At 36.1% G+C, this 23624-nt stretch overlaps 1 protein-coding gene across 7 annotated transcripts in view; it reads left to right on the top strand.

Moving 5' to 3' along the window:
* The window catches only part of BRWD3 (bromodomain and WD repeat domain containing 3), a 231515-nt gene that overhangs the window by 96291 nt on the left and 111600 nt on the right, over positions 1–23624 (top strand). For all 7 annotated transcript variants that reach the window (XM_049644693.1, XM_049644687.1, XM_049644686.1 and 4 more), the window contains 6 exons: positions 11931–11971; positions 14665–14769; positions 15875–16028; positions 20578–20712; positions 21702–21830; positions 23230–23455. In XM_049644693.1, the coding sequence (XP_049500650.1) occupies positions 11931–11971; positions 14665–14769; positions 15875–16028; positions 20578–20712; positions 21702–21830; positions 23230–23455 (790 nt within the window). The remainder of the gene's footprint in view (positions 1–11930; positions 11972–14664; positions 14770–15874; positions 16029–20577; positions 20713–21701; positions 21831–23229; positions 23456–23624) is intronic.

The following is a 23624-nucleotide window of genomic DNA, read 5'->3' as shown; positions in this document are numbered from 1 at the left end:
ACCCACAGCTAACATCATACTTAGTGGTGATAAAGGTGAAAGCTTTTCTCTAAGATCAGGAACAAGATAAGGGTACCCATTCTTGTCACCTTATTCAACATAGTAATGGAAGTCCTAGCCACAGCAATTAGCCATGTAAAAGAACTAAAAGGCATCCAGATTGGAAAGGAAGAAGCAAAAACTATAATTATTTGCAGATAACATAATACTATATATAGAAAACTCTAAAGATTCTACTAAAAAACTGTTAGAATTCATAAATGCATTCAGTAATGTTGCAGGATAGAAAACCAGTATACAGAAATCTATTGTGTTTGTATACACTGAGAAACTATCAGAAAATATACTGAGAAAACATCCCCATTTACAATTGCATCAAAAGGATGAAATACCTAGGAATAAATTTATGTAAAGAAAGGAAAATCTGCATACTGAAATACAGAACTGATGAAAGAAATTGAAGAAGATAAATAAATGGAAAGATATTCCATGCTTATAGATGGAAAGAATTAATATTATTTTAGTGCTCCCTAAAGCAATCTAGAGATTGCATGCAATCTCTATCAAATCCCAGCAGCATTTTTCACAGAACTGGATCAGATAATTCGAAAATTTGTAGGAACCACAAAAGACCACAAATAGCCAAAGCAAACTTGAGAAAGCAAAGCTGGAGGCCTCACACTTTTTGACTTCAAACTATACTATAAAGTTCTAGTAATCAAAACAGCATGGTATTGGCAGAAAAACAGACAAGTAGATCAATGGAACAGAATAAGGAGCCCAGAAATAAACCCGCAAATATATGATCAGTTAATTTACAACAAAGGAGCCAAGAATATAAAATGGGAAAAAAGTAGTCTCTTCAATAAATGATGTTGGGAAAACTGGACAGCCACATTCAAAAGAATAAAACTCCGGACCACTATTTTATACCATACACAAAAATTAACTCATAAAGGAAGAGCTGAGTGTAGGACCTGAAATAAGAATTCCTAGAAGAAAACATAGGCAGTTGTCAGTTTGTAACCCTCTAAGGAGCCTATTGAGTGTAATCTGAAACTGGCCTCTGTACTCAGAGGAGCAGGAGAGAAAGAGCCAGGGCACTCCAGGTTGGTAGGTGTCAGTTTTAATAAGTAAAAGGAACTTTCACTTAAGGCTTGTCTTGGGTGGCAGCAAGACAAATGGATCTCCATGTCCGCCCACGAAATCTTAAAAGTTTATAAAGAGACATTACGTGGGTTCAGCCAAGTAATCTGTGCAGGTGTTCCCGACACCACATCGTTATCTCAAGGCTTTGCCCTTGGAGCAGCTTCTGGTAGTGGAAAGGCAAGAAGAACCTGCATTTCAAGGGCAGAGTTTAGGAGCCTTTGATTGCCCTGGGGTCCAGCTCAGAGGTTAGCTGGTGGTCGCATCTCTTCTTTTCTTTTCTTCTCTTTTCTTCTCTTTTCTTTTCTTTTCTCTTCTCTTTTCTTTTCTTTAATACACACACATACACACACACATATACATACATGTATATATACATGTATGTATATGTGTGTGTGTATATGAAATTTATTGTCAAATTGGTTTCCATACAACACCCAGTGCTCATCTCAACAGGTGCCCTCCTCAATGCCCATCACCCACTTTCCCCTCCCTCCCACCCCTCATCAAACCTCAGTTTATTCTGTTTTTAACAGTCTCTTATGGTTTGCCTCCTTCCCTCTCTGTAACTTTTTTTTCCCCCTTCCCCTCTCCCATGGTCTTCTGTTAAGTGTTTCAGGATCCACAGAAGAGTGAAACCATATGGTATCTTTCTTTGTATGACTTATTTCACTTAACATAATACTCTCCAGTCCCATCCACATTGGTATAAAAGGCCATATTTCATTCTTTCTCATTGCCAAGTAGTATTCCATTGTATATATAAACCACAACTTCTTTATCCATTCATCAGTTGATGGACATTTAGGCTCTTTCCATAATTTGGCTATTGTTGAGAGTGCTGCTATAAACATTGGGGTACAAGTGCCCCTATGCATCAGCATTCCTGTAGCCCTTGGGTAAATTCCTAGCAGTGCTATTACTGGGTCATAGGGTAGATCTGTTTTTAATTTTTTGAGGAACCTCCCACTGTTTTCCAGAGCGGCTGCACCAGTTTGCATTCCCACCAACAGTGCAAGAGGGTTCCCATTTCTCCACATCTTCGCCAGCATCTGTAGTCTCCCGAATTGTTCATTTTAGCCACTCTGACTGGCGTGATGTGAGATCTCAGTGTGGTTTTGATTTGTATTTCCCTGAGGAGGAGTGACGTTGAGCATCTTTTCATGTGCCTGTTGGCCATCTGGTTGTCTTCTTTGGAGAAGTGTCTATTCATGTCTTCTGCCCATTCCTTCACAGGATTATTTGTTTTTCAGGTGTGGAGTTTGGTGAGTTCTTTATAGATTTTGGATACTAGCCCTTTGTCCTATATGTCATTTGCAAATATCTTTTCTCAATCTGTCAGTTGCCTTTTAGTTTGTGGATTGTTTCCTTTGCAGTGCAGAAGCTTTTTATCTTCATGAGGTCCCAATAGTTTATTTTTGCTTTTAATTCCTTTGCCTTTGGAGATGTGTCAAGTAAGAAATTGCTGCGGCTGCAGTCAGAGAGGTTTTTTTTCCTGCTGTCTCCTCTAGGGTTTTGATGGTTTCCTGTCTCACATTCAGGTCCTTCATCCATTTTGACTTTATTTTTGTGAATGATGTAAGAAAATGGTCTAGTTTCATTCTTCTGAATGTTGCTGTCCAGTTCTCCCAGCACCATTTTTTAAAAAGATTGTCTATTTTTCCATTGAATATTCTTTAAAGCATTTGAAAAAAATCAGCATCTGTTCTTAATAAAAACCCTCGAGAAAGTCAGGATAAAAGGAACATACTTAAACATAATAAAATCCATTTATGAAAAGCCCACAGGTAATATCATCCTCAATAGGGAAAACTGAGAGCTTTCCCTCTGAGATCAGGAAAATGACAGGGATGTCCACTCTCACCACTGTTGTTTAACATAGTGTTGGAAGTCCTAGCATCAGCAGTCAGACACCAAAAGGAAATCAAAGACATCAAAATTGGCAGATGAAGTTAAGCTTTCACTTTTTGCAGGTGACATGATACTATACATGGAAAACCTGATAGACTCCACCAAAAGTCTACTAGAACTGATACATGAATTCAGCAAAGTCACAGGATACAAAATTAATGTACAGAAATCAGTTGCATTCTTATACACTAATAATTAAGCAACAGAAAAATAAAGAAACTGATCCCATTCACAATTGCACCAAGCATCATAAAATACCTAGGAATAAACCTAACCAAAGATGTAAAAGATCTGTATGCTGAAAACTATAGAAAGCTTATGAAGGAAATTGAAGAAGATGCAAAGAAATGGAAAAACATTCCCTGCTCATGGATTGGAAGAATAAATATTGTTAAAATGTCAATACTACCCAAAGCTGTCTACACATTCAGTATAATCCAAATCAAAATTGCACCAACATTCTTCTCGAAACTAGAACAAATAATCTTAAAATTTGTATGGAACCACAAAAGGCCTCAAATAGCCAAAATAATTTTGCAGAAGACCAAAGCAGGAGGCATCACAATCCCAGCCTTTAGCCTCTACTACAAAGCTGTAATCATCAAGACAGCATGGTATTGGCACAAAAACAGACACATAGACCGAAGGAATAGAATAGAGACTCCAGAATTGGACCCACAAAAGTATAGACAACTAATCTTTGACAAAGCAGGAAAGAATATCCAATGGTCACATCTTTTCAGTGTTCTTCCCCAATAGTCCATCTCTCTTGACCAGCTTTCACAATCTCATGTGCCCTCTTGTGCAATGGGCCTTAAGTGGTCAGTAGTGGGTTTTATTAGCATTGCAGCACCTCTTTGGTGGCTGGCTGGCTGCTTTGTAGCCTAATGCAACAGTTACAGTACAGGGACATATAAAGGAAACATAGATTAATACAATGATTTCAAAATCAGTGACAACTGTTTTTTTTATAAGAGCCCATGATCTTAGCCACTGACTGATTTATTAGGTATCCTAAGCTGGGAATTGGATTATTAGGGGCATTCACTTGTGTTTCATGTGATTTAATAAAGAAGATACATTAACAGATTCATTAGGTGTGAACATACAACATTATGTTTGGATAATGGCACAGATACCTCTTTGTGAGGCGTAATAATGTCTATTGCCATTTTTTTTTTTTGGACAGTAAAATAGTAAGGACAGGTTTTATTGTTATGATTGAATGCTTGCTGAGTGAATTTATTAAGGGCTTCACATTTGCTGTAATGCCTTCTAAGCCACTGGAGGGAACAAAGACAGTGGCAAAATGGTTAGATCAGTGGAAAAACTGAACATTTCTTCTGACTTTGAGAAGAGGGAGGTTAGCACCTTTAGAAACTTGACTTGGTTGTATATACCATTGTCCTAGACTCTGGGTCTGGTGTTCTCTCTTGTCCAGCAGGAGAGCGGGATGCAGGGTTAAAAATGTGAGAGAGGCTAACATCCGGGAGGAGACAAGAGCCCTGATTTTTATTAGGATCAGAAGGCTTACTGGCATGATGGGTGTGCACAGAGAGACAATGAAACCGTGAACATTAACTCATGGCTGTGGGGAGAAGGGGGTGTTAGAGATATGCGGTGTTAGGGGTTTGGGTCAATACAAAACAACATTCTGGTGCTGGGTGGAAGGTTGTTTACAGCAAACATGAGGCTGGACCTAAACTGGCCTAGGGAACAAGAAAGAGCTAAACTGGCCTAGGGGACAAGAAAGATAGAGCATGCTATCTCAGTGTCAACAAGGCACCCTTTTTTGCTAATTAGCTCTGCTCTGAGCAACTTAGCCCCACTGCGGTCTGTAGCTCTATTTACCTGTTTACCTAATTTGGTCCTTCCTTCCTGTGAAAGCAGCTTTCTGCTATTGTCCTATACCTTTGTCCTATACTGGGGGCCTTTGCCATGTTTGTCAAATCTTATTTACCTAATCTTGTTTACCCAAACTTAGGTGTGTTCATCCTATGGCTTTTTAATTCTTTATGCCTTGTTAATCCATCAATGCAGACTCAGGAAATTCCTAAGCTTATTCCTCACATACCATAAATGTTGGACAGGGGAAGCAGTTCTGTCAGGTGTAAAGAGCTGAACTGGGGTCAGGATATGCCATTATCAGGACCCCCATTTACTCCCTTCTTTCAGTGGTGCATGTTTCGTTTCAGTTATAGTGTATTTTAACAGCTCTGGCATGTAGCAGGACAAGAGGATGTTAGTAGAAGTTGAGTAATTCTTCACCCCAGGGTGTGAAGTAAGTCACCTATCTCATAGGACATTGCATTGTAAATTCTGGTAGATAATTTATTTTCCAGGAATGATGGGGCTTGGTGTTTTCCACAGCATAGTGTGTTGATCCACTGTGAGATTTGGGGCAATGGCTGTTTCCCGAAGCTTCTATATCTTTACATATCAGGTGCCTAGGCAGGGATCTCTAGTCTGATATGTGGGGCAATAGGCCCTACTGGTTGGTCACTTAAATATTTTAAAGCCTAGGACAGTATTTTAGTTTGGTTGGTCAGGGTGGTCTTGCCTGTTAAGTATCTAATTTGCTGTTTTAATATTCCATTTTCCTTTCTACCAACCCTGCTGTTTGTTGGTTATAGGGAAGATGGAACCTTTGTTTAATGTCATATTTTATTGTTCAGTCTTGCACATCATGGCCTTTGAAATGTGACTTCTGATTGTTATGTGTTTGGTGAAGGTATTCATACGTGGTACTCAATTTTTTTTTTTTTTTTTTATAATCTCCTAATCATGGCAGCCTGGTTTACATGGTGGCAGGGAAAAGCTTGGGTTAGGCCAGATGCAGTGTCTACATAAACCAAGGCATATTTACAACCCTCACTCAAAGGAGGGCAATATAGTCAATTTTCCAGTTTCTCACAGGTTGCGAACTCCGGTGGATGGCCCAAGTCTTTTGGCAGTTGCCTTGGGTTTGTTTGGAACACACAACATGCTCTTCTTTCTTTAACCAAGTCACTGGACTCTGAGGATAGTCTCTGGCATCCTTGACAGTGTGCTATCATACTTGGGCATTTTGGGAGCCACTCTTTTTATGTACCCAATCTGCTATCACTACTGAAAAGGTCAGTAGCTAAGGCTTAATCCCGAGCTGGGGCATCAGCTTCTTGATTGCCAAGGGGTGTCTGTGTCTTAAGAGCTAGGGCATGAAAAACAGTGAGAATCACTTCAGGCTCTTGCAGATGGACCCAAATGTCATTTTATATATATCTTGACCCCACAAGGACTTTTTAATGGTCATCTGCCCCTCAGCTTCCCATTGTTCAGGCCTTAAATTTAATCCCTGTAGAATAGCCCAATTAACAGTACAAAGGGCTAATTGCCAGGGCTCATGAGTGATCAGCAGCCAAGACCACTCTGAGCTAAGTGCACTGGCTGCTGTCCTGACTGCTATGTGAGAGGCTTTACCTGGAGGAGCACTGTGTACATTGCTAGGAGCTACTGCTCTATAGGGTATATTGGGGCTTTACCCACTTCTGGAGCTGGAACCAAAATCCCAGGGCCATCCTCCCCTTTTGTTATCTCTGCCATCGTTTGGAGTCATGGACATATCTAACTCAAATGGTAGTGCTGCGTGGGAGATGCCCAGGGTTTTAATCTGTTTTATTAGTATTTTTGCCTTCTCAAGAGGCAGCTTGCTGCTGTGGTCCCCAGTCCCATATGTGTCCATTCTTTACTAGGCAGCATAAGGAATGGGGAGTACTATGCCAGGTGCAGATTAAATGTCTTCCAAACCCCCAAAATCCCCATGAAGGATTACACCTCTTTTACATTCTTAGGGGTTGGTTAGGCTTGCACCTTTTCAGTTACAGATTTATATGGGTCTTAGCTGACCAGATAACACCCAAAACTTTATGGCAGTGTCTGGGCCTTAAATTTTCTTCGGGTTCATTGCCCATCTTCTTCCTCACAGATGTTCCTGAGCAAAGCCTGCAGGTGTCCTGCAGCAGAGGTAAATCTTTACATGTTAACATGATATTATCAATGTAATGGACCCATTTTGCTGATGGGAGAAGGAAAACAGCAATAGGTCCCCAGCTACCACCATCCTATGACATACTTTGTGGCTATGCATGTAGCCTTGGGGGAACACTTGAAAGGTTCATTATTATCTCCAAAATGAAGGTTTAATCTTAGTTATCAGAAACCTGTCAAAGTCTTTTCCATGAGTTTTCTTGAAGATGAAGCACTTTTGTAGGAACATTTTTTGCAAAGCATCAGAGCAAAACAGCAACTACAAATGACAGAAGACTTAAAAATGGCCATTTGGTTTGATGAGAGTTCATCATAATGCAGTTGACGAGAGAACTATAGCAGTCTGTGTTATTTTTTTCTGGCAGTGTTTTGGTTATCTCCAGGGGTGTTGATGTTTCAAAGACATGATAAGATTTATAAACTTCAAGGGACAAGGAAAGATGTTAAGTTTTTTCCTAGGAGTTTTGGGGCAATTACTATTTAAGAGTAGGGGTGAGATGGTATGGGACATTTTATCTGTTTCCTCACCAATTACCACAACATCCTCTTCTTCATTTTCATCATTTTCTCCAAGTTTCCACCTCTTAGCATCCTAATCAGGCTCTGTTGTAAGTTCTCATATCTTAACACATGGCAGCTTGCACCCTCCTTGCTTTGCAAAAAGCACACTAAAGTATTTAATTTATTATTCTGCTCTTCCATCTTGTCTGCCAGCCCCAGAGCTAGCAGAGTGGTGGACACTTGTATGTCCATTTCTAACCTCAGCTCTACTAACTTTCTAACTTGAGCTTCAGCCTTTAGTTGGGCATCGGTAGCTAGCTGAACTACTCACAGTAGAGACCCACTGTGGCAACCACGTGTTTCCCTTCTCTGCCTCAATGTGGTATGTGCATTTCCTCCAACAAGAACATTACACTGGGTGGCATTTTCTGGGTATCCCCATACTCACGCAGTAGTCCACAAGTATCTACCATATAGGCACCTTCCTCCCACAGAAGTTGATGGCTGATTTGGTATATTTACTGCAGATGCCTCATTCCCAAGGCCCATTTCTTTGGTCTCCTGTCTGGCTTGCCAATTGCCAGTTCATAACCTTCTTGGGAGCTTCTTGGATTTAATCTGAAACTGGCCCATATAACCCAGAGGGCAGAGAAAGACCAAAGAAAGAGGTAGGCCACTCTAGGTTGGTAGGTGGCAATTTTAATAAGCAAACAAAATTTACACATGAGGCTTGTCTTGGGTGGCAGCAAGACAAATGGATCTTTGTGCCTGCCCGCCAAATCTTAAAAGTTTATAAAGAAGCCTTAACTGTGTTCACTCAAGTATACTGTGCAGATGTTCTCAATACCGCATCATCGTCTCAAGGCTTTGTCCTTGGAATAGCCTCTGGGAGTGGGAACCCATATTCCAAGGATATGGAAGAAGGTGAGGACTCTCCAATCGCCTGGGGTCCAGCTCACAGGTCAACTGGCATTCACATCTTTTTGATGACTTTCCCACATTGATAAGGTCCTTGGCATTTGTCTTAGTGAATTTTTTTGTAAATCTGGGTCTATAGGGAAGGGAGACAAAAGCAAAAATAAGCAAATAGGACTACATCTTATAAAGCTACTGCACAGTGAAGGAAAACATTAGTAAAACAAAAAGGCAACCCACTAAATGGGAAAAGATATTTATAAATTATACATCCACTAAGGGGTTAATATCAAAAATATATAAAGAAGTCATATAACTCAACAATAAAAAATCAACCCAAATAAAAACTGGGCAGAGGAACTAAATAAACATTTTTTCTAAAGAAGACATATATATGGCCAACAATCACATGAAAACATGTTCAACATCACTAATTATCAGGTAAATGCAAATGAAAACTGCAATGAGATATCATCTCAAACCTAGTAGAATGGGTGTTATCAGAAAGACAAACAATAATAAGTGTTGGAGAAGATGTGGAGGAAAGGGTATTCTCATACATTATTGGTGGGAATGTAAATTGGTGTAGCCACTATGGAAAGCAATATGGATATTTGTCAAAAAATTAAAAATAGAACTACCATATGATCTAAATAGTCCACTTCTGAGTATTTATTTAATTTTTTTTAATGTTTATTTAATTTTGAGAGAGAGAGAAAGAGTGCAAACAGGGGAGGGGCAGAAAGAGAGGGAGACACAGAATCTGAAACAGACTCCAGGCTCTGAGCTGTAAGCGCAGAGCCCCATGTGGGGCTCGAACCCATGAACCACAAACAAGATCATGACCTGAGCCGAAGTTGGGCGCTTAACTGACTAAGCCACCCAGACGCCCCAGTTCTGAGTATTTATTGATGAATATAAAAACACTAATCAAGAAGATATATGCACCCCTATGTTCATTGCAACATTATCTATAGTAGCCAGAAAGTGCAAACAACCTAAGTGTCCATCCATGGATGAATGGATAAAGATGTGTTGTACATGCACGCACACCCACACCACATACACACACACACTAGAATACCACTCAGCCACATATAAGGAAATCTTGCCATTTGCGACAAATGGATGGACCTTGAGGATATTATGCTAAGTTAAAAATCTGATGGAGTAAGGCAAATAACATGATTTCAGTATATGTGAATTCTAAAGTAACAAAACAAAGGAACAAACAAAACTAAACAAAAATAAACTCATAGATACAGAGTTTGGTGGTTACCAGAGGGAAAAGGGTGTTGGGGGATGGGTGACAGTGCTCAAATGTATGTTGATGGATGGTAACTAGATTTATGGTGGTGATCACTTTGTAGTATATATAAATATCAAGTTATAATATTGTACAGCTGAAACTTATATGATGCTATATGCCAATTTACACCAAAAAAATAAGCAAAAGACATATTAAGTATATCTTAGGAAAAATTAATTTACTAATTTAGCCTTTCGATTTTAGTATGATTGTTGCAGATTGCTATCAAAGACAACTGAAATCTAATCCTACTCAGTTATCAATAACAGCAGGGAACAGCTTTATCCGTGGGTGACAGCCATTGATGACTGGCACTTGTCCACTCAAGCTATTTCCACTTTCCTTTTCAGGAAGCTTGGAACCAGTACTGTTTTTTCATATACCTATGTATCTTTCATCTCTAACTCCTCTTTCTTTCATTACCTTTTTCTCTAGATAATTATTTCCTGTGGTATATGGGAATACTTGTTTTTCAGCTTACTGTGTATCTCATGTACCTCATTGTCAAAGCGATATAGTCAGCAATTGAAAGCACTCAGCTTTGCAATTCTTAAGGTTACTATTCTTAGTACTGTTGACCTTTCATTTGGAATAGTATTAGTGCACATCAATAAAACACGCACAATTTCCCTGAATGATGACTTTTAGGAAAAGATACTTTGTGAGTTACAAAATCAATCATGTTCCTGAAATTTGTAGTAAAAGAGACACTAGAAACCTTCTCCTTCAGCTTTTAGAAACAACCTCCTGATTTTGTCCCATCCCATAAAAATAATTGAACAGTTACTTATAAACAGTTACTGAGCCAAGGTGAGCTCTTACCTTGCTGTAACTTACTCCTAGATGCTAAAGTCCTAGAATATTACTCAAATTATGAAAGAGAAAAACTTAAGAAATCCATAAAGATCACAATCTGAGACTATCCAGTGGGAGAAATACATTTGTACTAGAGTATACAAAGGAGGCATCTTTATAATTACCATCTAAGTAGGTTGTATATACAAATGCAGTCAGGTTTATTGGGAGCTGAGTGAGAAGGAGGTAGTAAAAACAATGGGCAAGAATTCAGTGGGGATGAGATGAAGAAAAATTGATTATTAGAGTTTTGTGGAGTTTTTTTTTATAGCGGTCCAGCTAAGAGAAAGTCAGGAAATCTAAATTCTCCCTGTTGAAGTCAGTGGCTGTTGTTAGTCATTTTTTTTTTTGAAGCCAGTGGCTGTTGTTGGTCATTGAAAATAAGATGTCCTTTCAGAACATCTAATACCAGTTATTGCAAAAGGCAGTGAGATAAACAGAGATTTATCTGTTGTCAGATAAATACAGTGAAATCATAGAGCAGTATGAATCATGGCTACCTCTGAACATATGAAGACAAGTTTAATAATTTTTAAAAATTAAAAGTAATTAAATATAAAGACATTTAATATCTGAGCTTTTTATTAAAAATTCAAATGCAGTTAAGCCACTGAGGGGTTTGTGAAAATGTGCTCAACGTTTGAGGGTACATTTTAGCTTTACTATCAAGGAATAAAGAGAAGGAAAATGCACATTCTGGCTTACACTTTAATCTTCTCATCACTACAATACACATTATATCATAAAAGTATAACTTAGTCATTATAAAAGAAGACGCAAGCAGAAGTATATATAGTACCTACAGGCAGATGAATCCTTTGTAAAATAATTGAATGAACCATGTGAGAAACAGGAAATGGCTGATTTATTTTCTGAAATTAAAAAAAAATTAAGAGGGAGATTTAGTTAACTATTAAATCAGCTATTTTAAGGTGGAATTTTAGGTTAGTGTGCTGTCTTATTTTGGGAGACATAATAAACTAGTATCTATTCAAAACTGTCTCTTGAGATTATGATTTAGAAACAGCTTTTGCTTTTGTCTGGTTTGTCTCAAATTACTGCTAGTAAGTATTCCTCCTCAGTTAATGCATTGGTTTAGCCTTCATTAATTTTTTAAAAGAAAATTGTTTTTTTTTTTCCTAAGAAAATCATAGCATTGAAAATTCTACTTCATGATGCTTTTGTATGTGAATTTGAAGGGGAGCATACTTTATTCATTTTACAAATAAATTAACTCTAACCAAAAATCTGTTGTTTTATGTCTTAGGACAAAGTTGTTGCTGTTCAGTTCTGTAACAATGGAGACAGGTAACTATGTAGTGCATATCTGTGTAAACAGAGTTTTGATATATTTTACCTCTATTCCTTCAGAAGTAGCACCCTCTGCTATAATAATTTATTTCTGTTTAGTTTCATAAGATGAAAACCCTTGTCTATTTTTGATGACATTGTTACCCCATCTCTTTTAAACAGCTGTCCAAGTAGTAGCCATACTTAATCAGTCCTTCCTTTCTGACTGGCTTCTTTTTTGTTTATTTTATTTTTTCCATTTCTGTTATCACTCACCTCAGTCAAGGATTCTATTATTTGACACATTACTTTCAGTTTTCTTCTCCTTTCTAAATATATCCTGTCCATTTCTGCCAGATCCACATTGCTCTGTTCAGAAATCTTTACTGTTTTCTCTTTGTCTGTAGAATAGAATTCAAATGTCTTAGCCTCAAATTCTGAACTTTCTATAACTTGACTTAGACCTTACATTCTTTACTCATTTACTATTCCCATATAAATATTTACATCTAGCCTAATTGACTTAACCATTGCTTCTGTTACATTCCACATCTATACCTGTATATTTCTGTCTGTCTTTGTCTATTCTCTCATTCATTTCTTTGCTTATGCTTTACTGCACACCATTCTTACCCAGAAATATCATCCCCTACTCCCCCTCACTCTTTCTCTTCGCTCCTACAGCCTCCCTCTCCCTTTCCCTATCCTTCACTCTATTTTTCTTCTCCCTCCAGTCCCTTTCTCTTCTTGCCTAAGTCCTATCTTCCTTTTAAGGTTCATGCTCTACCTGAAGCCTTTTCTGACTGCTCCAGATTTTAGCCATATGGTCTTCCTCTGAAAATCTGTATTACTTATTATCTCTACTACTCATATGATGCATATTTTCTGTGTCTGAAACTCAGAAATTATATACAGGTATTTGTACATGCTCTCAAATATTTGATACCAAAAATATGATTATCTTTTGCCCTAGTCTAAAAATTGACCTAGAATAGATTTAAAAATGTAACTACTTAACATAAATTTGTATCCATATATTTTTATAAGGACTGTATGTGGATGACCATGTTTTATTTTTATTTTATTTTTATTTTTTAATTTTTTGACCATGTTTTATTTGTAAATATTTTTTCAGACAGTGGGTGATTACTATGATGAATTTGTTCATCTTTATTAAATGTGAGAGTAAAATAATGATGGTCCACATAGAGTGAAGTTTATATTAGGAATGAAAAAAACCTTCAAATAATTTTTTGGGGTTGGCTTATTGCAGTATACTGAGTTATACATTTGAAGGTTTGTATAGCTATGATTCTTTCATGCTAGAGGAAACTGAAGTTTTTAATTCTTTGCCTTTTCCTTAAAGGACAAACATTATTTTATCTTTATTAGTTATGTGGACAATAAACAAAAGTTGTCCAATTTTATTTTAAAAATAATTAAAGATACAGTTTAGAATAAAAGTAACATTTTTTTCTTTCACAATGACAGGATAATGAAGAATGTTAGCACCCAATATTGCCAAGGGTTTAGGGAAAATGGGCACTCAGTCTCCCACAACTTTTGATGAGATTGTAAATTGTTAAAAAATTTTTTTCAGGGAAATAATTTGTCAAAAACTTTAAAAATGTTTCTACCATTTGATTCAGCAAAGATATGTATAAGATTGTATAAAATATGTATAGAGATATTCATTACAAGCTTATTTATTATGGTGACAAATGGAAGTAGTATAAATATTTATCATTAGGGACTGATTAAATTAAATTGATACATCCATATAGTTGAACTCTTATTAAAAGTGATGGTAGTTTTATATTTGTAAACCTATAAATGTGTCTATGAAATAACACTTAAGTTGGGGAAAAACATAAAATATTATATGTAGTACAATTCTGTTTCCTATGGGGGAAATATATGTGTTTATGTATGCCTGTAATAGAGTCTAGAAGAATAGAAATGAAAGTATGAACAATGATAGAATTATGGGTGTATGAATGAATATATTTTTGTAAGTTTCATTGAGATTTAATGCATATAACATAATTTCAGTGGTTTTTAGTGTATTCACAGGGTTGTATAACCTTTACCACCATCAATTTTAGAACATTTTTAGCACCCCCAAAATTCCCATACCCTTTAGTTATCATTCCCCAACCTCTTTACACCCCCACCCTTAACTCTGGGCAACCATTAATCCACTTCTTATCTTTATAGATTTTTCTATTCTGGAAATTTTATATAAGTTGAATTATACAATATGTAATCTTTGGTGACTGACTTCTTTGACTTAGCTTAATGTTTTCAAGATTCAACCATGTTGCAACATGTATCATTATTTCATTTATTTTTATTGCTGAATACTATTTGATTGTATGGATACCAGTTTGTTTATCTCTTTATTAGTTGACGGACATTTGGGTTGTTTCCACTTTTTGGCTTATGATGAATAATGCCATAGATATTCATGTACAAGTTTTTATGTGGACTTATGTGTCATTTCTCTTGGATTTTTACCTGGGAGTAGAATTGTTGAGTTATATGGTGACTGTGTTTATCATTTTGAGGAACTGCCAAATTGTTTTCCAAAGTGTATCATTTTCATTCCTGCTAGGAGTGTATGGGGATGAATGTATTACTTTCATAATTAGAAAAAAAGGATTTCTATTTTGGAAGAATATAATAAAGGTATTTTAACTGTTTCTTTGCAGTTTAAGATTTGTTAGTGGAAGTAGAGATGGAACAGCAAGAATTTGGCAATATCAGCAACAAGAATGGAAGAGTATAGTGCTAGATATGGCTACTAAAATGACTGGGTAAGATTGGATGTTAGATATTTCAGTAGTTCTCATATGGTTATAGTATCTGTTACATTAATGAATTATATCTAATAATGAAAATATCTTTTTAGATTAGTAAATAGTTAGGAGTTAACTGATGGACCTGAAATTTACATCTGTATTTAGTCTCTAAGTAAATTATCTTTTGCTGTTGATTGACAGACTGGATGATAGGAACATTGCTGAGTCATTCAAAATTCTGGTCCCTTGTAACCCAAAGATCTCTGCTCTACTAATGCCCAGAGTTATTTTCTGCCTTAATTTTCTATAGGAAATTTTTATATCTATCTATACTACTTTCTACTTTGAGGGTTGTCCCTATTAAATGTCAACATTTATTTATGTAATTAATATAAAAATTATTAATTAAATCATAAATTTAACTGTCTTACTGAGGATACCTTTATAATGTTTGATATGATTAGCATTCCCACTGGACATTATAAATACACTTAATCAGCATTCTGTTTAATCATCTTCCCTGTTGATTGGAAGATACATAATTACCTCTTTAGAACATTACAGTTTCTATATGGTATAACTCTGAAATTAACTGTCTTCCCATTAATAACAATATAGAACTGACATTGTAGTTATAGCCAGCTATTCATGTCATATTCAGTTAAATCAAAAGTTAATGAATTTTTTTGCTGCTTTTTAATAAGGCCTGTTAGTTTCAAACATTTATTATTTAAGGTAATAAAATGTCCATTATATTTTTCTTCATATTTTCTGGTAGGCAACATGACTTTGTATTTCGTTTTTCAAGGAATTTGTAGATGTTTTTTTCTAGTTTCACTTTTGTTTTGTCCTTGTGTAACTAACTACAATTTTTTTGTCATTTTGTGTCTTTTTTTCCCTAAAATAAGCTTTTTTTCCCCCTAAAATAAGCCTAAATATTGCCCTATTTAAATGCTTTTATTATTTTATTTTGTGAATACTTAAAAGTATTTTTAGGTTAGGATTTTTAAACTAAAATTTTGCAAGCTCCTGGAGAGATTTTTTTTTCATAATTTGCTATTTTAGATGTACCTTTGTTAATAATTTACAATGTATGAATATTGAAAATTATTTTACATAGGAATAATTTGCCATCTGGAGAAGACAAGGTCACTAAACTTAAAGTGACTATGGTAGCCTGGGATCGCTATGACACCACAGTTATTACTGCAGTGAACAATTTCCTTTTGAAAGTATGGAATTCTGTCACAGGGCAACTTCTTCATACTTTATCTGTAAGTATTCTTGGAATAATTAAAATGATCAAAAGGGCGTTATTCTAGAAGACAGGAAATTTAAGTTTTAGTTTACTTTCTGTGACTATCAGGGAAGCAATTATTTCAGCCACCTCTGCAAAATAAGGATGGCACATGGTATAGCTGCTAAAAGCATATATAAAAACTTTTCAAGATCCTTTTGACGTCTTATAATTATTTTGTTAAATGCAGTCAAAGATACGTGAGTTATTTTGCTTTTAGTATGAGTTGGGATTTTTGTTGTTACTATTTTAGGGGTAGAGCCTACTTTATTTTGACAAGGGTATCCTTTATATTTTACCTTCAGGGTTTAGTTTATGCAAGAAGTAGAGGTAAGAGGAAGAAGTAGGAGGGAAAAGGTGGCTTTGCCTCTTTTAAAAAATGTATTTGTTGTTGTAAAAGGCTACAATATTTGTGACATGAAAAGTTGATGGGATTAATAGCAGAAATCACATGGGCAGGCTTGTTGGTTTATCGTGTACACTTCAGGTTAAATGCCACTTAAAAGCTTTTTTCCTATCTGCTTCAATTATCGGTTCATAAATACTTTAAGGACAAAGGCCAAGTGATTCCCATATGATGTACAAAGTAGTAAATGATAGGGACTAGAATCTAATTCTTGTGACTCACTTTGCTTTGTAGTATACCATGGTTATCATCTTTATTTGACTCCTATTTGAGATAATCTTATCTATTGTAAGGTAATAATATAATAATATTATCTATAATATTGTATATATCTGAGGTTTCTAAAGAATTTGTTTAATTTAGGGAGGATTTCCATATGACTCCAAATTCTCTTTTCTAAATAAAACCCTAAAACTGTGTCAGTGGAGTTTTAGATTCTTTTTTTTTTAATGTTTAACCAATTCTTTACCCCTTTTGCTTTTCCCTATTCCCTGATACAAGTTTCTGTTAATATGTGTAGAAAAATGTATATTGTTTTCTTATTGAGAAATGTTTGTCTATGCAGCATGATCCAATAGAAATATAATGTGAGCCACATATGTAATATTAATTTTTCTAGTAGCTGCAACAGAAAAAGTAAAGCACAACAGGTGAAATTAATTTTAATACCATATTTTATTTAACCTAGTAGATCCAAAATAGTAGCATTTCAACATGTAATTAATATAAAAATTATTAATTAAATATTTTACATTTAAAAATACTAAATATTTGGGGGCTTCTGGGTGGCTCCATCAGTTAGGCCTCCAACTCTTGATTTGGGCTCAGGTCATGATCTCATGGTCATGAGATCAACCCCATGTCAGGGTCTGCATTGAGCATGGAGCCTGTTTGGGATTCTCTCTCTCTCCCTCTCTGCCTCTCTCTCTCAAAATAAATAAACATTAGAAAACACTAAATCTTTGAAATCTAGTGTTTTATTTTATACTTACAGAACATCTCAATTTGGACTAGCCATATTTCAAATGCTTAATAGCCACATGTGGCTAGTGGCTATAGTATTAGACAGCACAAGTCCATATGTCTAAAATTCCCAATTTCAAAGTTCAGGTTATAGCTACTGGTTTTCAAATCTGTGTAAAATCCTGTCTTAATAAGTACCTTAATTTAGAGTTCTGTTTAATGGTACTCTTCCCATGGGCTCATGGGTCATCTGTCTTCAGTGAATTTTACTGAAAAAAATTTTAGAATGGACTATTTTTATTCCTTGTTACAATCAAATCTGTTTAGTTTTGATATTTATATTTTCTATGTTAAAAATTTATCAGAGTCTGTGGGGCGCCTAGGTGGCTCAGTCGGTTGAGCGTCCGACTTCGGCTCAGGTCGTGATCTTGCAGTCTGTGAGTTTGAACCCCACGTCGGGCTCTGTGCTGACAGCTCAGAGCCTGGAGCCTGCTTTGGATTCTGTCTCCCTCTCTCTGCCCCTCCGCCGCTCATGTTCTGTCTCTCTGTCAAAAATAAATAAACATTAAAAAAAATTTTTAAAAATTTATCAGGGTTGGGGTGCCTAGGTGGCTCAGTGGGTTAAGCATTCGACTTCAGCTCAGTGGTTAAGCATTCGACTTCAGCTCACTGTTTGTGAGTTCGAGCCCTGCATCGGGCTCTGTGCTGACAGCTCAGAGCCTGGAGCCTGCTTCAGATTCTGTGTCTCCCTCTTTGCCTGCCCTTCCCCCACTTGAGCTGTTTCTCTTTCTCTCTCTCTCAAAAATAAATAAATATTAAAATTTTTTTCTTTAATTTATCAGGGTCTTAATGTGTGGGGTAAAGTTCTTCCATTCTGCAAATACTTACTGAGCATCTACTATGTGCCAGCAGCTGAGTTAGATGTTACGAATAAATAGTAAATTAAAGAGTCCCTGTCATCCTAGAATTTACAGCCTATTAAGAAAAAAACGACAACAAAAACAAAAAAATTTTAATTAAATAAATGTTAAGAAAGAAAAGTACAAAATACAGTGCAAGTTTCTAATAGGGTGACCAAACCTGGTCTAGGAGGATAAGAGAAAGCTTCTTGAGGAAGTAAAATTTGGGTTAAGATTTGAAAGATATGTAGAAATTACCCACGTCTCAGCCTAAATGTCACCTCCTTCACAAGGCCTTCCCTGATCAAACAATCTAGAGTAGCCTTCCAATCTTTGTCTTATTCAGTCACCTTTATTTTCATCATGGCATTTATCACTACCTAATATTTACTTATTATATTTTGTTTATTTTCTGTCTCAATATGGTACAGTATCAATAAATATTTGATAAATTATATATGTGAGGAAGTTGGGAGGTCCTTACAGGCAGAGGGTAAAGAACTCAAAGGTCTTGAGGTACAAGGGGGTTGAAAGAAAGCCAATTTTTGGCTAGAGCATGGAGAGCAGAAAGAGTGTCACCAGATAGGACTGGAGAAATAGACAAGGGCAGACTACTTAAGGTCTTATGGGATCTCTCCTAGACCAATAGGAAACCATTTAAAGGTTTAAAAGCTAAGGAATGACATGTGAATTTTGCTTTTGAAAAATACCTTTATAATTCTGGCAACAGAATAGAAAATAGATTGTAATGGAGATAAGAGTGACTCTGAGTAGACTTTAGGATGGGCCTTGGCCATGATGATAATTTGGATTTGTGTGGCAGTGGTGGAGATAGAAGTATGCCTTAAGGCAGATGATATATCTTAAGACATTACTGAATTTGATTAGGTTTTGTTCCCTATGATCCAGTGACTATGTCCTATCCTAAGGCATGTGACCAAGAAATAAAATCCCCTATTTAAAAGCCTCTCTTTCCCAGTGTACACGGAAATCACTGTAACATTATCGTTTGAGTTTAACAAAGTAATTTTATTGTTTACTTTTTAGGGACCTTAGAAAGTTTTGTTATATCAAGTTGATTATTTAGCATATAACAAAGAAGTAATTTTTTAGTAGTCACTGGGAAAAGAGTTTTGGTAAACTTTAAGTTGTGACAATATTTATTGTAATGTGATTTTACCTATACATTTTGAGCCAGTATGCATTTATTTTGCAGTAAGTTATATTTTTTGTCCATAATGGCAATATGGTAGGATGCTCTATTCCATTTTTTGTACAATGATTTGGGATAAAATGCACATTTTAGGGTCATAAGATATGATGATTTCTAAAAGCTCCTGATGTGTAATATGCTGATGTTTTTCTAAGTGAAATGCAACTTCAGGATGTCATGCATGCTTTTCTAAACTTGGAGCCTATTGTTAATCATGTATTCTTCTTAACAATGATCTGAATCAGGTGTTGGCAAACTATTTTTTTAAGAGGCCAAGTAGTAAGTATTTTAGGCTTTGCAGGCCACATATGGTCTCTGTTGCATATTCTTTGATGTTTTACAGCCTTTTAAATATGTAAAAACCATTCTAATCTCACAGGCTGTGTGTACAAAAATGGCTAGGGGTTAGATTTGGCCGGCAGGCTACAGTTGCAGACTCTTGATCTGAATATGCCGATATTCATTGGTAAGGGAAACATACAGAGAGCATTGGTTTTCAAACCTTTTTTTAAAACAGTAAACCCATTTTTCAGATAGCATATTAATGAAACCTTCAAGTATAAAGTAGATAAAGGGCAGAACCCCTATGCTTTTTTTGTTTGAATGTACCACGGGGCCTTCCAAAATACAATTTGAATAATAGGGATAGAATGCTGGATGAAGAACAGTGAAGGTTTGTCTGTTATCTCTGTTGCTGAATTGGGTGTTAGTGAAGAATTCTGTTTGTCCCATTTTCTGTTGGTATTTTAAATAGAAGAGTCATAGAAATATGAATTCTACTTCAGGGGCCTGGTAATAACCTGTAACTGTTTTTGGACTACATTTTAAACACCTTTCTGCATCTTCTATTGAATACTTTTTGAAATCAGCATGTAAACATATAAGGAACGCTAATAGAACCATTTCTTGTAGTGCCCATGTAGTAAGTGCTGTGGTGTGCATAAATTCATGTGAACCAGGTTGATAGCACACTCCAGAGACCTTTTGGCTGAATAAACCAGATACTCGGTGTTGCTTTTCATGTTTAATATTGCTTTTATCACAGGGACATGATGATGAAGTATTTGTTTTGGAAGCACATCCATTTGATCAAAGGATTATACTTTCAGCTGGTCATGATGGGAACATTTTTATTTGGGACCTTGACCGGGGGACCAAAATTCGGAATTATTTTAACATGGTAAGGAAAATCTGTGCTTAGTTCATATTATAACGGACATCTCTTATATGCCAGCTTGGTAATTAAAGTGTACTTAGTGCCAAGGAACCTCTTATCATCTGTGTTTAAATCCATACAGTAACTTAGAGAATGTCTCAAGACCTGAGAGTAAGGCCAGTCGAGAATTACACCTTTCAGAATGACTCTGTTAATCATGGCATTAGCGTTTTCCAAATTCTTGTGCCCAGCTCTAAACTCTATAAACTCAAATGCAATAAGCTTTTGGAGCTAACACTAGCCAAAATCACAAAAAGGTTAATATTTAAACAATAATCCTAATGTATATATCATAACAGTGACTGTATTGTATCTGCCTCTGGTAAACCCCTTATGGTTTAGTTAGTAATCAGGAAGTTGTCTGGCAAATGTGGAATTGGAGGTATAGTTACTCTTAAGATATATTTCATACAAACCCTGGAAAAATCTGATGAGCTATCTCTTTTCCCAGTAGAATATCCTTCTATGGTAATGGGAATACTCATATCCTCCATATTTATTGTTCCTCTCTGAAGAATAGCTCTCCGTAAACATTTCTACATTGTCAACTTTTGAGGCTTTGTATAGTTCTAGACTGTTAATACCCTCTGTCTTTTGTTAGTAAAATTGATTTGTGTGCTTTAATTTTAGGAAGGTTATTTTAAGTTTTACTTGCATTACAATTTGCTGAGGTAGTGTTTTTGTCATTTTGGATGTGTCTTAGTCACTCATTTAGTACTTCTAATATATGACATTGCTGGTAATGTTTGGTGCCATCTAATGCATTTTGATTCTTCCTAACATCTTACAGAGCTTTACTGTTTCAGTAGGATTCTGGCTGCAGAAGCCAGAGAGTACATTGGAATGTTGGTACATTATAGAATCCAAGATATTAAGAAGCAGAATCTATTGCCTACTTATTATTTGAAAAATCACCTCTTAAAATGACTTAAAGTGACTCCTCTAATTTTCAGATTGAAGGCCAAGGCCATGGTGCAGTGTTTGATTGTAAATTTTCACCAGATGGAAACCATTTTGCCTGCACAGATTCTCATGGGCATTTGCTGCTTTTTGGTTTTGGATGCAGTAAATACTATGAAAAGGTTAGTCTATTTAATTTTTGTTATACACTATAATTTTGGATTATATCATTCATAAATTTTATTTGAAGTCTTCTGGTTAATAAGGGCCATTGTATGTCAACAGATATGAAATCACCAAGTCACTTTTCTTGGTAAAATTTTTCATCACTGCCAGAACATAAGGCTTCACAGTTTGAATCACTATAAAGATATAGGATGATGTAGATATAAAAATTCATTAAGGGGGGGGCGCCTGGGTGGCTCAGTCAGTTGAGCGTCCAACTTCGGCTCAGGTCATGATCTCACGGTTCGTGAGTTCGAGCTCCGCATTGGACTCTGTGCTGACAGCTCAGAGCCTGGAGCCTGCTTCAAATTCTCTCTCTCTCTCTCTCTCTCTCTCTCTCTCTCTCTCTCTCCCTCTCTCCCCCTCCCCCGCTCATGCTTGCTCTCTCTCTCTCAAAAATAAACATTAAAAAAATTTAAAAAATAGGGGCTCCTGGGTGGCTCAGTTGGTGAAGCATCCGAGTTCGGCCCAGGTTATGATCTCACGATTTGTGAGTCCGAGCCACGCATCAGGCTCTGTGCTGACAGCTCAGAGCCTGGAGCCTGCTTCAGATTCTGTGTCTCTCTCTCTCTGCCCCTTTCCAGCTCACGCTCGTGCTCTCTCTCTCATTCTCTGTCAAAAATAAATAAAAACTTTAAAAAAATTAAAAAAAAATAAAAATTCATTAGGAAATCCTTTTACTTAGAACATATTCTCTGTACTGGCCTTCAGGTGTAATGGGAAAACAAGTTTACTAGATTGCATTCTCTACTTATAAATTGGAAACAAATAGCTGGTGACTAAATGTTCATTTTCTTCCTTGACCACTTTACCTATTATCCATCTTGCTAAAATACTTTGGAAACTAACTTAATTGGTTCTTTATATTTTACTAGCTATGAATTTGGAATAGATTATAGATTCTTGGAGTTGGAAGAGAACTCAGAATCATTGAGATTAGCTCAATACTTGTATCACCTTTGAGTGTTTTTGATGCATTTGGTATTTACCTGCTTTGCCATTTATATTATACTTAATCGGTTCATATTTGAAAAAAAATAAAAATAGTTATAAAGGTTTGTATGATATTTGCAACTTAAATAAAAATATGTAACTTTATCTACTATGTTATTGCTCTCATTCTTCATATGCTAATTGGAGAAATATGATATAGGGCCAGAAAGTAATACAGATTATAGGATTTTGTGGAGAAACGATAGGATTACAATTCAGGTGATTCACTTTTACCTAGAGGAAACATATAGCAATAGAGGGCTATAAGGGAATGCAAAAAGTATCTGGTTTGAAAAGTGCATGTTCTTTAGGAATGAAAATTAATTCCCTGTGCATGTTAAATACTTAAAACCTGTGATAAAGATTCCAGATCAGATGTTCTTCCACACGGATTATCGACCTCTTATCCGTGATGCCAACAACTATGTACTGGATGAACAGACCCAACAAGCTCCTCACCTCATGCCTCCCCCATTCTTGGTGGATGTTGATGGCAATCCGCATCCTACAAAATTCCAAAGACTAGTACCAGGACGGGAAAATTGTAAAGATGAACAACTTATACCACAGCTGGGATATGTGGCTAATGGTATGTTATCTCCAAAATTAAATTTAAAATATTTTGCAAAATGTTATACTTCCTACTGTTCTTTCTATGATACATACTTCCTGCTAAACTCTGTAGTAGGTTAGAATGTATGTACCTAATACTTCTATTAATTTTCATTTGCATATTACTTTTTTAACTTTTATTTTTT

Source organism: Panthera uncia, chromosome X (assembly GCF_023721935.1).
Source record: "Panthera uncia isolate 11264 chromosome X, Puncia_PCG_1.0, whole genome shotgun sequence".
NCBI classification, from domain to species: domain Eukaryota; kingdom Metazoa; phylum Chordata; class Mammalia; order Carnivora; family Felidae; genus Panthera; species Panthera uncia.
This window is presented reverse-complemented; position numbering and strand designations above follow the sequence as displayed.